This window comes from Panicum virgatum, chromosome 7K (assembly GCF_016808335.1).
Source record: "Panicum virgatum strain AP13 chromosome 7K, P.virgatum_v5, whole genome shotgun sequence".
Lineage (NCBI taxonomy): Eukaryota > Viridiplantae > Streptophyta > Magnoliopsida > Poales > Poaceae > Panicum > Panicum virgatum.
In genome coordinates, this window is record NC_053142.1 from 51,320,539 (window position 1) to 51,333,167 (window position 12,629).

Genomic DNA, 12,629 nt, shown 5'->3' on the forward strand with positions numbered 1-12,629 from the left:
TTCACCTGTCGAGGGGCCAGCCAGCCGGGAACAGGTGAAGCAAGGCTCTTTGTTTCAGGTCTGTTTTTTTTTTATGCTCAGAGTTCAAAATCTGGAGTATCTGGGAAAGAAACAAGGCCTGACTTTTGGCCTGTGAATTCGAGGACTAATAACATACTCCTACCAGTCCGTGCCATCATGATCAAGCTGCTTTTTCCTCTTTCTTTTGGAAAGGGGACAATCAAGATGTTTGCTGATGCCTTCAACCCTCGCACTTACGAACGTTAGTCCACCAGAGGTCAAGCAACTCAATCTGGGAACATCATATCATCAGACTATGCAAGAAAAATACAACGCTGTAGAGTTACAAGCATATTTGGGCCACTGGCTCCCTGAGTCAACCAAAGACCCAAACCATATTCCATCAACCAAAGACCCGAAGGGTTTTGTCAGTGCTGGCTCTTGGGTACTGATCAATATTCTGAAGCTACTTCTTGTGGTTGCAATGTTCTTGGACCTTGCTTAGCTTGCAACAATATTTAAAAGGGAACCAACGAAGAAATATAAAATAGAAGAAAATTGCTAAAACAAAGACAACAAAGGTGCTCATATAGCCACTAGATTATTGAACTCATGGTTTAAAGCTACTAAGCATTTTTTACACTCTGGTGCTCTGGTGATCTTGCAACCACCTTATGAAGGGACTAACAAAGATGCTCATATCATTACTTGAGATGAGAGCAACACAAGAGAACTCTCGGCATATCACTCTATGTAAATATTATGTACACAACTAACAATTCTTAAGAAACTATAAGGCTGATCCTCTCAAGCGAGCAAATTGAAACCACCGGATACTTCAGGTTGCTCTAAAACTGAGTCTTCTGCGATGTCGTCGAGCCATGCGACTAGCTGCTGCGATGTTGGTCTTGACTTGGGTGCAGCAGTCACACAAAGGCATGCTATCTCGAGTACTCTGATCAACTGGCTTTCATTCTCCTTGTGGTGTATGCTTGGATGGAAAACTTCTGTTTCCCTGCCCTCCTCTTTCATCTGAAGCACCCATGACACGACATCCCTGGTCCCTTTTGGCCTGCACATGTCCACAGGCCTCCGACCAGTGAGTAGCTCAAGCAGAACAATACCAAAGCTGTATATGTCGCCCTTGTATGTTGCTACAGGTGATTGCCCATATTCAGGAGGAATGTAACCCAAGGTTCCAACTACATCTGTGGTGACATGTGTCTCATATGCGCAGATGAGTCTTGCTAAACCAAAATCGGCCAGATGGGCCTCAAAGTTCTCATCCAGAAGGATATTACTAGATTTGATATCTCGGTGCAATATGTGGGGATCACAAGACATATGCAAGTATGCAAGCCCCCTTGCTGCACCCTGTGCTATCCATAGCCTCTTCCGCCAATCCAGCAGCATTCCACTATCAGCCCTCTCATGAAGCCAGTAGTCCAAGCTGCCATTCTCCATATACGAGTAGATCAATAGCCTGTCATTGCCGACCTTGCAATAACCTTGCAGCAAGACAAGGTTGTCATGTTGAGCCCGTGACAGTGTCTCTACCTCGGCTTGGAATTCCCGCTCAATCTGAGAGTAGTCACCTGAAAGCCTTTTGATTGCAACCCTCCTCCCATCTGGTAGTGTGGATTTGTAGACAAGGCCAAAACCACCACATCCAACTATATAGGCTTGATCAAAGTTATTGGTCGACTTCAAGATGTCCTCAATGCTGATTTCTTTGTTGTTTTGGAAAAGCAGCACAAGGCATGAGTTAGAAGACTCTGAGTCTTCAGCATTTGCTACAGCCTTTGGATTAGGCTCCTGCATTCTTGAATGAACAATCCTTGACACAATCACATAAGCACAGAACAAGAAAGAGACTACCCCAACTGCAGTTCCCAGTCCAAGAGCAGCAAGCACGCCTTTGCTCTTCTTTCTGTATGCAGCTTCTACAAATGGAGCCTTCTCTGAGCACGAAGAATTCCGAAGAAGGCAGAGTGCAGAGTTACCTTCAAAATCTTCATTTGTGAATGTGGAGAACTGCCCACCAGTAGGGACATCTCCAGTCAAATTGTTGTATGACACATCAAACTTGGAGAGAAAATTCAGCTTCGTTAGAGATGAGGGTATTGTCCCATTGAGATTGTTGTGGCCCAAATTCAGCATTTCCAAGCTCGACATATTTGACAACTCATCAGGAATTGGTCCTGAGAAGTTGTTCCAGCTCAAGTCCAGCACATGAAGCTTCACAAGATGACCAAAGCTTGACCAGATTGGCCCAACAAGCAGGTTGTTTGAGAGTATAAGAGAAGGCGGAAAGCTGCTGACTTGGTTGTACTGCAAACCTTTGCCAGTTGAATTCTTCTTGATGAATAATGGTAGGTCCTCTGTTGGTGACTGCTCGCTCGAACCATTACTTGAAATCAAACTCCTCATCTGTGTGAAGCTCATAGGAAGCTCCCCGGTGAACGAATTGTTTGACAGGTCGATGTAGAAGAGATTGGTCAGCTTCCCTAGCCATGGCGGGATGTTACCGTTTAACTTGTTCCATGAAATGTCCAGCACATTGAGACTTTCTAAGCCCTGCAGCCATGGCGGAATTACGCCTGTGAGTAAACAGTTAGCCAGGACAAGCACCTGCATGCTCTTGAACCCATTGATTCCATGATTTCCATCCACTGGCATTTTCTCACCACCACGGAAATTCCTGGTGAGCACCAAACTTGTCAGGTTGGGCAGGTGTTGCAAGACTTGCAATGCCGATGACAGGCTCTTGAAGTCATTTCCTGTCAGGGAGAGGTACGACAGAGATCTCAAATCCTTGAAGTTCTCTGGTATCTCCCCCACAAGCTTGTTCCTTGCAAGGTTCAGCGTCTTCAACTCGGTGCACAAGGCGATGCCAGAAGGTATAGTGCCACTCAGGTTGTTGGTTCCAGTATCAAAAGTGTTGAGGTTCTGCAGCAATTTGAAGTTGATAGCAATCTCACCCGACAGCGAGTTGTTCCTTAGGCTGATTACCCTCAGCATTTGACAGCTTGACAAGGAAGCAGGCAATTCACCATGGAACCTATTGGAGGCCAAGTTCAGGCATTCCAGCCTCTTCATCCATCCAAACACATCAGGGATGGAGCCAGAGAACCTGTTATACGACAAGTCAAGCTGCACGAGCTGGGAGAGGTTACCAAGGTCATTGCCGAGGTTGCCGGTGAGCTGATTTTCCTGTAAGCTCAGCCTCGTCAACCTGGGCAACGTGTACAGGTCGCCGGGGATGTTCCCAGATAAGTCATTGCCGTCGAGAGAGAGCTCCGCAAGCGCCTTGCATCGGCTCAGGCCGCTGGGGATCTCGCCGGAGAAGCCATTGCCCGAGAACCGCAGGACCTCGACCGGCCCAAGACAGAGAGCGGACGAGTTGATGCCGCCGGAGAAGTTGTTGCCGGAGATATCAAGACTGGTCAGGTTCGCCGCGGCGGGGAACGCAGGGTGCGCCCCGTCGAAGCTGTTGAAGGAGATGTTGACGACCTCGATCGCTGGGAAGCCACCGTCGCTCGCCGGGAATGGGCCAGAGAGCCCGTTGGCGCTGAGGTCGAGCACCCGCAGCCTTGCCAGCCGGCCGAGCGCCGCCGGGGCCGCGCCGCGGAGCGAGTTCCGGGAGAGGTTGAGCGTGACGAGGCCGTCGAGGGAGGCGACCGAGGAGGAGATGTCGCCGCGGAGGCTCTTGTTGGAGAGATCCAGGCCGACCACTCTCCCAAGATCGCAGGCGACGCCGGTCCAGGAACAGCAGGCGGCGTCGCCGGGACCCCACCCGACGAGCCCGGCGGCCTTGCTGTCCAAGCCATTGGAGAATTCAAGGAGCGCCTGCAGGTCGGCGGGGTGGCACGTCTGGTTCAGGGACAGGCCGCCATGGACGTGGAGCAGAGCGGCGGCGAGTAAGAAGTGGAAAAGCCAGCTGAAGGCCCCCATCTCCGGCGAGAAACGGCGGCGGGATCCGGAAAGGAGGCTCCTTTCCCGCAGGGCATGAACGCCTGCAAGGACAGGGAAGGAATTCTTGCCGAAACTCACACCACCTCGCTACACTGCATGCATCCAAACATCAAGAAGGAACAGGCACCCACAGCTCCGACGAGAAACACGGCAATTGTGACAGAAACCCAACAAGAGGAGAGGAGGAAACGCCTGCACTTCAAGCAGAATCAAGACAGAGGTTCATCAAGAGCAAGCAACTTTGCATGGAAGATTTCCTCTTTTTTTGTGTGTCCCTCTCCCTCCGGTCCGCGCTGAATTGCGTGATTTTGAGAGACGCAACGCAAGCAAGAGGACGAGGACATCACAGGAGCAAGAGGGAGGGGAGGAAAGTCAGAAGAAAGACAGGGACGGTTGGTTTTGACTCGGATGCGCTCAGCAGTGCTGCCTTTCTTTATTCAGGGATCCTCGGTTTCTCTCTCATACTTTCTCGTGTCCTCTCTGTCGTGGTAGGCGCACCAGCCCCAGTTGTGCATTTGATTCAACCGCAATAAATAAGCGGCGGGCGTTCTGGAGTAGTGGAAGAAATGGGTGGGGAGACCGGGCGCGGATGATCAAACGGGGTGGGCCGAAAAATATAAAACAAAATGCTCGAGCAGTCGTGGGCTTGGGAGAGAGGGAGGTCAGAGTCAAGGCGATGGCGACGGTAGTAGTGGTGCCGCAAGTTGCTGCTGCGGTGGAGATTGGAGAATACTCCACCACTGTAGTCTGTGCCACACTGAGCAGCTATCAGATAAATTCAGATAAATTATTTCAGAAAAGAAGTTTTTTATCAACCTAACTCCCCAGCGCAGAGTAGGCGAGTAGCCAGTAAATTCAGATAAATCTTCAAGATTGCGTGCCAGTTGATATTCAGCGAAATCTCCAAGATCGTGTGCCAGACCCAGAATGATATTTAGAGAAATCTGCAAGATTGTGTACATTGACACGTATTAATTTACAACCAGAAATGCGGCTCCATGGTTTGGCTGGATCTGACTGCAACCTGGCAGCTATGACCTTGGTTCTGATTAGCAGTTCTTTATTTGGTACTAAAATAAGCACCCTGTAACCTTGAACCCGATCATCCTAGACTAGAATACTAAATTTAGCAGTGAAAAATATGTTCCGAACATCTTTCTTTTTTTAATTAAACGTTTGTGATTACAGTAATACTCTGCTTAGACACCGCTGCTGCTGATGTGCCCGGCACAGTAGGTCCAGTACGAGTCCCGTGTCGCAGTATGCAGTACCCGTCAGTTTTTTTTACCTTTGTTTAGATGTGTAAAGTTTTGGGTATAAAATACTATAGTATTTTTGTTTGTATTTAATAATTATTGTCCCGCTATAGACTCAAAAGATTCGTCTTGCAAATTATAGATAAACTGTGTAATTAGTTATTTTGTTTAGCTACATTTAATACTTCATGCATGTGTTAAAATATTTGATGTGATGAAAAATCTTGTAAAATTTTGAAATTTTTAAGAGAATTGAGGCCTTGTTTAGTTGCAAAATTCAAAATTTCAAAACTATCACATCGAATGAAAATCTTACATGCATGAAGTATTAAATCTGGACAAAATAAAAAAATAATTGCATAGTTTGCTTATAAATTACTCCCTCCTTCCCCGTTTATAAGGCATGGTGGAACATGACACGGTCTTCTAAACAACACTTTGACCATTTATTTATCATATATTATATCACTTTTGATTATAAGCTTATAATCATTGTAAACTATATTTGATTATGAATCCAATCATATGAAATTTGCATTATAAAAACAAAAATTTAATAGTCAAATTATTGGTCAAAAATGAGAAGGTTTGAATCTTGATATACGTGTATGCCTTATAAACGGGGAAGGAGGGAGTATGAGATGAATCTAATAAGCCTAATTAGACTAGAATCAGGCACGAAATTGATACAATAATCATGTGCTAACGATGGCGTAATTAGTTTTAATAAATTTGTCTCGTAGTTTACAGACGAGTTCTGTAATTAATTTTATAATTAATTTATATTTAATACTTCAAATACAGAAAAAATCCATTTCAAAAAGTTTACATAAGCAACTAAACAAGGCTCTGGCGTGATGGGATTATGACATGGACCTGTGCATGCAGAAGCCCTCCTCTCTCTTGAATTCGTCTGCGTGATAGATGGTGGCTTTATGAGGGATGCAGAATTTTTCGGGGGCCGGTGAGCTGAGTTGGTTGGTACTCCCTCCGTTCACTTTTGATAGCTATATTTCATCTTAACACAATGACTAAGGAAAACAACTTTACTTATCATATAATAAATACAACACGGACTTTTTTATTGGTCCTCCAATGCTTTAACTGGAAACTCCTCGTTACCAGTGCTATTTATTGCCACAGCCCATGCCATTAGCAAATATAGCTATCATTTGTGAACATTTAAGTTTTTAAAATATATCTATCAAAAGTGAATGGAGGGAGTAGCACCGTAGCAGTAGCACCACCCAAAGTCAAAGACCTCGAGCCAAAGAGCAAAGAGAGGGAGAAGAATCGGAGGAAAGGCAAGAAAAAAAAAAGAAAGAGGGAGCGGAACGGAGATGCAGGAGACAGCGGTAGGCCTACCGAGCCATTCTGGTCTGGTGACTCGTTGCGTCGCGCTAGCCAGTTGTGCCGGCCGTGGTGGCCGTTCACGTCGGCATTGCTGATCCGATCTGACATGCGTGGCGCCCAGGCACGCTGCACGCGTGTAAAGGCACCGGAGTGGCTCTTAATTTCTCGCGAGATGATGTGTGGGTACAAGACTTTTTTTTAGCGAGCGTGACGAAGAGCAGACCTTTAAGCGGTGCGAATGTGCAATGCAGCTTGCTATCATTTAGCTATATATCTACAATCTACTTCAATTTGTCAAGTCTTTTTTTGTTTTGGTATACTTTTGTCGTGCTCGCTCTATCATGCCTTTTTTTTTGCATGCTCGCCTGCACGTTGTCCAATCCGGAACAGCCGCGCCGCATGCTGAGTTGATTTACGGAGAGCGGGGCATGCTAGTCCGCGCGCGCCCCAGCAGCTTTCGTGGCGCTCGATCTCCGATAGAAGGTTTTTTTTCTTTTCAAGTTAATTTTTATTCCACCTAATTTTCTAATTTTGGAAATTTATGATTTGTAAATATAATTTTCAAGTATAACTTTTGCACATCTTCACTAAAGATAAATTTTCATCATAACTTTACAATGTACATAACTTTTACACATAACTCTTTCTTAACAACTTGAAATAATAAATTTTTAGCATAACTTTTACGGTACATACAAAACTTAATCAAATAACTTATAGAGGATAATTTTTTAGCACAAATTGTATGACGATACTATGTGGAAGATTTCTCACACAACATCTTACGCACAAAGTGTATCGTGCAACTTCTAAGCGCAAGTCTCGATATAACTTTTTATTATAATTTTTATATAAAAGTTGTCATGAAAACTTCAGACATAAAAAAAATAAAAGGACAAAACTAGAAAGGACAGCCATGATAACACTTAAAAAAAGGAAAGGGGAAAACAAAAAAGATGAAAAGAGAAAAAAAATATATGGACGGTCACGTCACTCACTTGGATGGGTGCAACAGCTGCGCGGTGTCATAAAATGAAGGAGAAACCCCTATTGGATCGATTGCTGAGAACTCAATTAGCGCGCGATTGCGCGATTGGATTCTCGGCTTTCTAATTCGCGCGCGCGCCAGCATAGCTTCTGGCGATCGATCAGACAATCCACCATTACTGGCTCGGCGGCTCCCCTCTCCGGCGCACACTCTCCGCAGTCCTGCATGTACACGTTCGTCCGACTCCCACGGCCTAGTCAAGCTAAAGGCAGTGTCCACTCACATGCACGGCCTAGTCAAGCTAAAGGCAGTGTCCACTCACATGCACACCGTGAGTTCGTGATTCCCATTTTCTTTTATCATTTTGAATAAAAAAATTATATGAAATAAAAATATAAAACCAAGCTATGTCAGCATAAATTATATAAGAAAAAAAATTATGCATAAATAATATGTTCATAACTTATGCATGAAATTATATAAAATATTTGCATACATTGGATGACACAAAATTTATGTGTATAAATTGTACTGCAAAAATTATGCACATAGATTCCTGTTCATAAGTGATGCAAAAAATGCCTAACTTGTATGCAAACATTCTATAAAAAAATTATATTCATAAGTTGTTTAAAAATACTAACGAAAATTATGAAGTAAAAATATTAAGGCACAAAAAATGAAATAAAAACGAAAAGAAAATGCCTCCTGCTTTTGCGTCCACTCAGAAAAAGGAAAAGAAAACCGTGAGACTCACGTGTGGCGTGCGAGCCGGGCGGACGGCGCGGTCGGAATCGAGCGCCCGGACGCCAGCCAACGCTCGCGCGCGGAACCGGAATCTCGCCTCGCTCCGCCGCGCAAGCAAAGTGCAAGACTGCAAGCTGCCACCATACCTTTAATTAATTTGCCGCCCGGCCGCCTAGTACCACTCTTCTACCTTGGGCGAAAATGCATGCAGCCGGAACCGTGTGAACTCTCATCACTAGTGTGTGAAATGCATGCAGGGTTAGTTCACACTTTCTGAAAGTTGAGGGTCCTTGCTTCCTAGCTAGTACTCCCTCCATACCCAAAAAATTTAACGTTTAGGACAAGATTTGAGTCAAACCTTGAGAATATAAATCATGAATAACTCTCAAATTATTGAGTTTGAAAATATAAAAATTATATGAATAGATTTGTCTTGAAAAATACTTTTATATATTTTTATGAAAGTATACATATATCAATTTTTGATAAATATTTTTAGAGAAATAAGAAGTCAAAGTATACATATATCCTAAACGTCAGGTTTTTTAGGTATGGAGGGAGTATCTGCTTTGAGTTCAGCCGAAAAAAGCGTCATTATCGCTGGTTGATTCCAACTGTACTGAACTCTGAAGTAGTGGCTAGATACTCTGATGAGTGTTCAGTTTCAGTGTCAGGTGAGTAGGGACGGTAAAGGGTCTTAAAATTTAGTCTAGATAATCTAAGATCTGGATCTACAAGTACTGGGCTCTAATCTATTTTTTACAATTTCGAACAAAAATAAATAAAAATCAAGTGGAATTATGAAAAGACCACTAAAGCTATTATTCGTTACCGCCGAGTGCGTGGTGAGTGTGCTACCTAGTACCTAGCTACACTATAGGTCCTGGTTCTCTTCGAGATTGTACTGTACTTGGCTAGCAAAGCAACCCAACGCGGTGCCGTGCTTATCGTGCAAGCGAACGTAGTACCAGGCTACAGTGCACGTGCCGCCGAGAATGGAGACGCATCCAAAGCCACGCGCTTCATGTTCAAGCTAGCACAAGAGCGCCGATCTCGGTGTGCTACCAGATCGCGACGACCAAGTTGGAGTAAGACTTACTGAAGCGCGCGAAAGCCAAGCCCATATATGTGCTGCAATAATCAGAATTCAGAACAGAGACCGGTAGAGCACGTACAGGGAGGAAAATATTCTCATCTCATCACATATAGTTATAGTTTTAGATTTGTAAAAGTAAAATTTTTTAAAAAAGTTTTCTGTTGAAAATTTAAATACAAGAAATTAAATGGAGCCCCTTAAGAGGAGTCCCTAGCCAGGGAGGACTAGTCCTGCCAAACACCCCCACTTTGACGCATATATGCCTACATCCTCGCTTGGCCTTGGCAAAATAAAGGGGCAACGCATGCAAATCTAGAGGAGAGCCTTAGCTTGCTTCGATGGCAAGCATGTTTCTTCACCTTTCTATAAAGGGCTAACCGTTGGGCTTTCGTTGACGTAGCCAAGTCAAAGGTCTCGAACGCTGAGCTGCCTTGCCTGCCATTGGAGCTTTGGGTTGACGGGTTGTATAGATCACAGCCGAAAACACACACGGCTCTGAAAGTCTGAATAAACAATAGACGCTACAAAGAAGATGAATACTACATTCTTTTGCTGGTTTGGCGCATTATCCAGAACTCAGCTCCAAGTCGGATTTAAAGTTTTATAAACTAAAATAAAATGATTTGAATGCCTATTTTTAGTCTGAGGTCAATCAGAAGGGATCATATATAAACAGCCTACTGTAGCTCTCCCGTCTTCATGGGAAGTCTGAACAACACGAGGAAAGGAAGCAAAACTTGATGCAACTAGGGCCTATATATAACCGCTAGTAGTTGCAGTCGACATGATCACAGTCCTAACTGGGATTTTGTATTGGCTCAGCCCTTTTGAAGTCAGCTTCACTTTGTGTGGATGCATGCGCGCAGGAATCCTTTGGATAAAAATAATATCCCCGCGGCAAACTAGCTAGGGAAAATCAGAGTCTTCTCTCTTCCGCGTCGAGCTAGCGAGCACCAGCATTTCGAGAGGAACAAAAACAAAAGCATCAGCAGTTGGATGAACACAATTTAGCATTGAGGCCTCTTAAGCTATGATTGTACATGGATCCCTATGCCGCCGGTGTGTATAATAGCATGCACGCGCATGCGAGTCCATGTGTGCTCATATGAGAAACGACCTTTGTTTGATCATATCTCTGACGTCCGTACTGCTGACAGAATAAAAAATACCTGCAGAAAATAAAATAAGTCAAGCATCAGTTACAATACAACTACTTATGATCCGGATTAACTATTGAAGTTGGTGGTTTAATCCACTTGCATTGTTATGTACAAGTCAACCCATGGTCAAACCAAAACAAGATTCGGTTCAGACAACGTATTCTTTCACTATCAATGAGAAAACCCACTTGTTTTCTATGAACAGGTCTAGCAGAAATCAAGTGGATCTTCTCTCATTAATATTTCTCATCTCTGGCTCTTTTTAAACCATTTTATTAGTTTGATTTACTCCAAGAACAAGAGTTTCCAGTAGGCATATACTATGCAAGGAAGGATGAGTAAGCAGCAAGCACAGCAACCTAAGTCCAGTCTCAGTGGAAGTGTCATCAACACATTTATCTAGACCGGAATCTCAAAAATTGTGCCAGTGGAGTGTTATGGCCATAACACTCCTCTCACATTTCATAACACTCTTATTTTCTCTCTCCTCATACTATTAGTACATGTTAACAAATTTAATGTTCACGACACTCTTACGACACTCCCACTGAAATTGGCCTAAAGACAGTGTTGTCTGAACCCAGGATGTCCATGCGTGCATGGAGATGTTGCCATCTCGGAAGGGTCAACACATGCAGACTCACGCACGTGGACGGTTTGGTCACCAGCCACACTCGCGGTGTTCCGGATCGGACCTTGGAATCTGCTGACCAGCCCATTTGGACAAACACTTCGGCCGGCGTGGGTCACTGTCACGACCACGCACACCCCAGCAAGCTGCAAAGGAAAGTTGGCCAGAAAGCGCCTGTCCCTGTGATCTGCATGCACGAGCTATACAGAGTGGGCGACCCATCGCCGATCGATGTGTGCGGTGCAGTGCAGTGGCCACCCATCCACCATCTTATTGCAAATAAATACAATACTTATTGCTTCACTCAGTGCGTCTCTTGCACGTACTACAGAGCAGAGTGCCAATTGAACTCATCAAATCTCTTTGAACCTAGCTAGCTACAGAAGCAGCTGGGATTCAGGCTGGAGTTCTCTTTCAAGAAAAGATCGAAATAAAAAAATCTCGTTTGCTATACAATTTTCTACATTAATCTTAGTGTAGACTCGGAACGCGTGATCACATTTTCGGTAGTTTATTCAGCGCAAAAATTTGATTGTGAACGAATATATAGCTACCATGACCGTTGACTGATGCATGCATGGTTCGATGGTTCAGGCCTAGAAATGGAATTAGAGAGGAAGGTTCTACAGGCATAGCTGCACATCAGCTCCATTATTTGGACGCAGAATATGCCATTTTGTCTGTTTGATATGGAATTATTCGATAAAATGAAAAGGAAATGAAAGAGATGGATTCCAAGCCAGAAACCAAAGGTCGACGACGATCGATGAGCAAGCTCCTTGCATTGCCTAGCTAGCGCTAGCCTTCATCTGGACTGCTAGCTAGCTACAGTGCCCGCAGGCCTAGCAGTTAGAGGTCAGGCTTTCACCTTTCTGCAAAGTTGGCGTGCTTTGGCGAGTGCTAATCCACTTGAGCACGAGAAACCTCTGGGCCAGGGCGACTAACCCTACTACTTGCGTGTGCTCCATGGATTTGACCAGCATGCGGCCCTGCTGCGTGCCCGGGCATAAGAGCAAGTTTAATAAGGTTCGGCTATAAGTCAAGCCAAATCAGCTAGAGACGAGTCTAGAGCCTAACGTATACAATGACTAGTTTTCACTGTTTCTAACATTTTTTTTCTATTTATTATATACCCACGAGTCGGTTGTTAATTACTATTTTGCTAGTTTGGGAGGAGGGATGACTGGTTGGTGGCGGGACCCAGCAGTACGATGGAGTCTTGGAGCGCGTGTACAGCCCGGCGCCGAATGCAGCAACAAGCTCACCGTTCTCTCTCATCCACCTCGGCAAACATGATGAGGTGTCCGGCGATACGCCCATTATTGGGCTTGCTCTAAGAACACCTAAAACAAAGGGAACATGCTGCATGCATTTTCCTTCTTTTTTTAGCCGCCTCCATGTTATTCATACTCCCTCCGTTCTA

At 44.5% G+C, this 12,629-nt stretch overlaps 1 protein-coding gene across 1 annotated transcript; it reads right to left on the reverse strand.

Moving 5' to 3' along the window:
- Positions 1-571: 571 nt before the first annotated feature.
- LOC120642834 (phytosulfokine receptor 1-like) lies at positions 572-4,508 on the reverse strand. The gene has a single exon (XM_039919441.1). The coding sequence runs from the start codon at positions 3,952-3,954 to the stop codon at positions 808-810; it is 3,147 nt and encodes a 1,048-aa protein (XP_039775375.1). The 5' UTR covers positions 3,955-4,508; the 3' UTR covers positions 572-807.
- Positions 4,509-12,629: the final 8,121 nt, after the last annotated feature.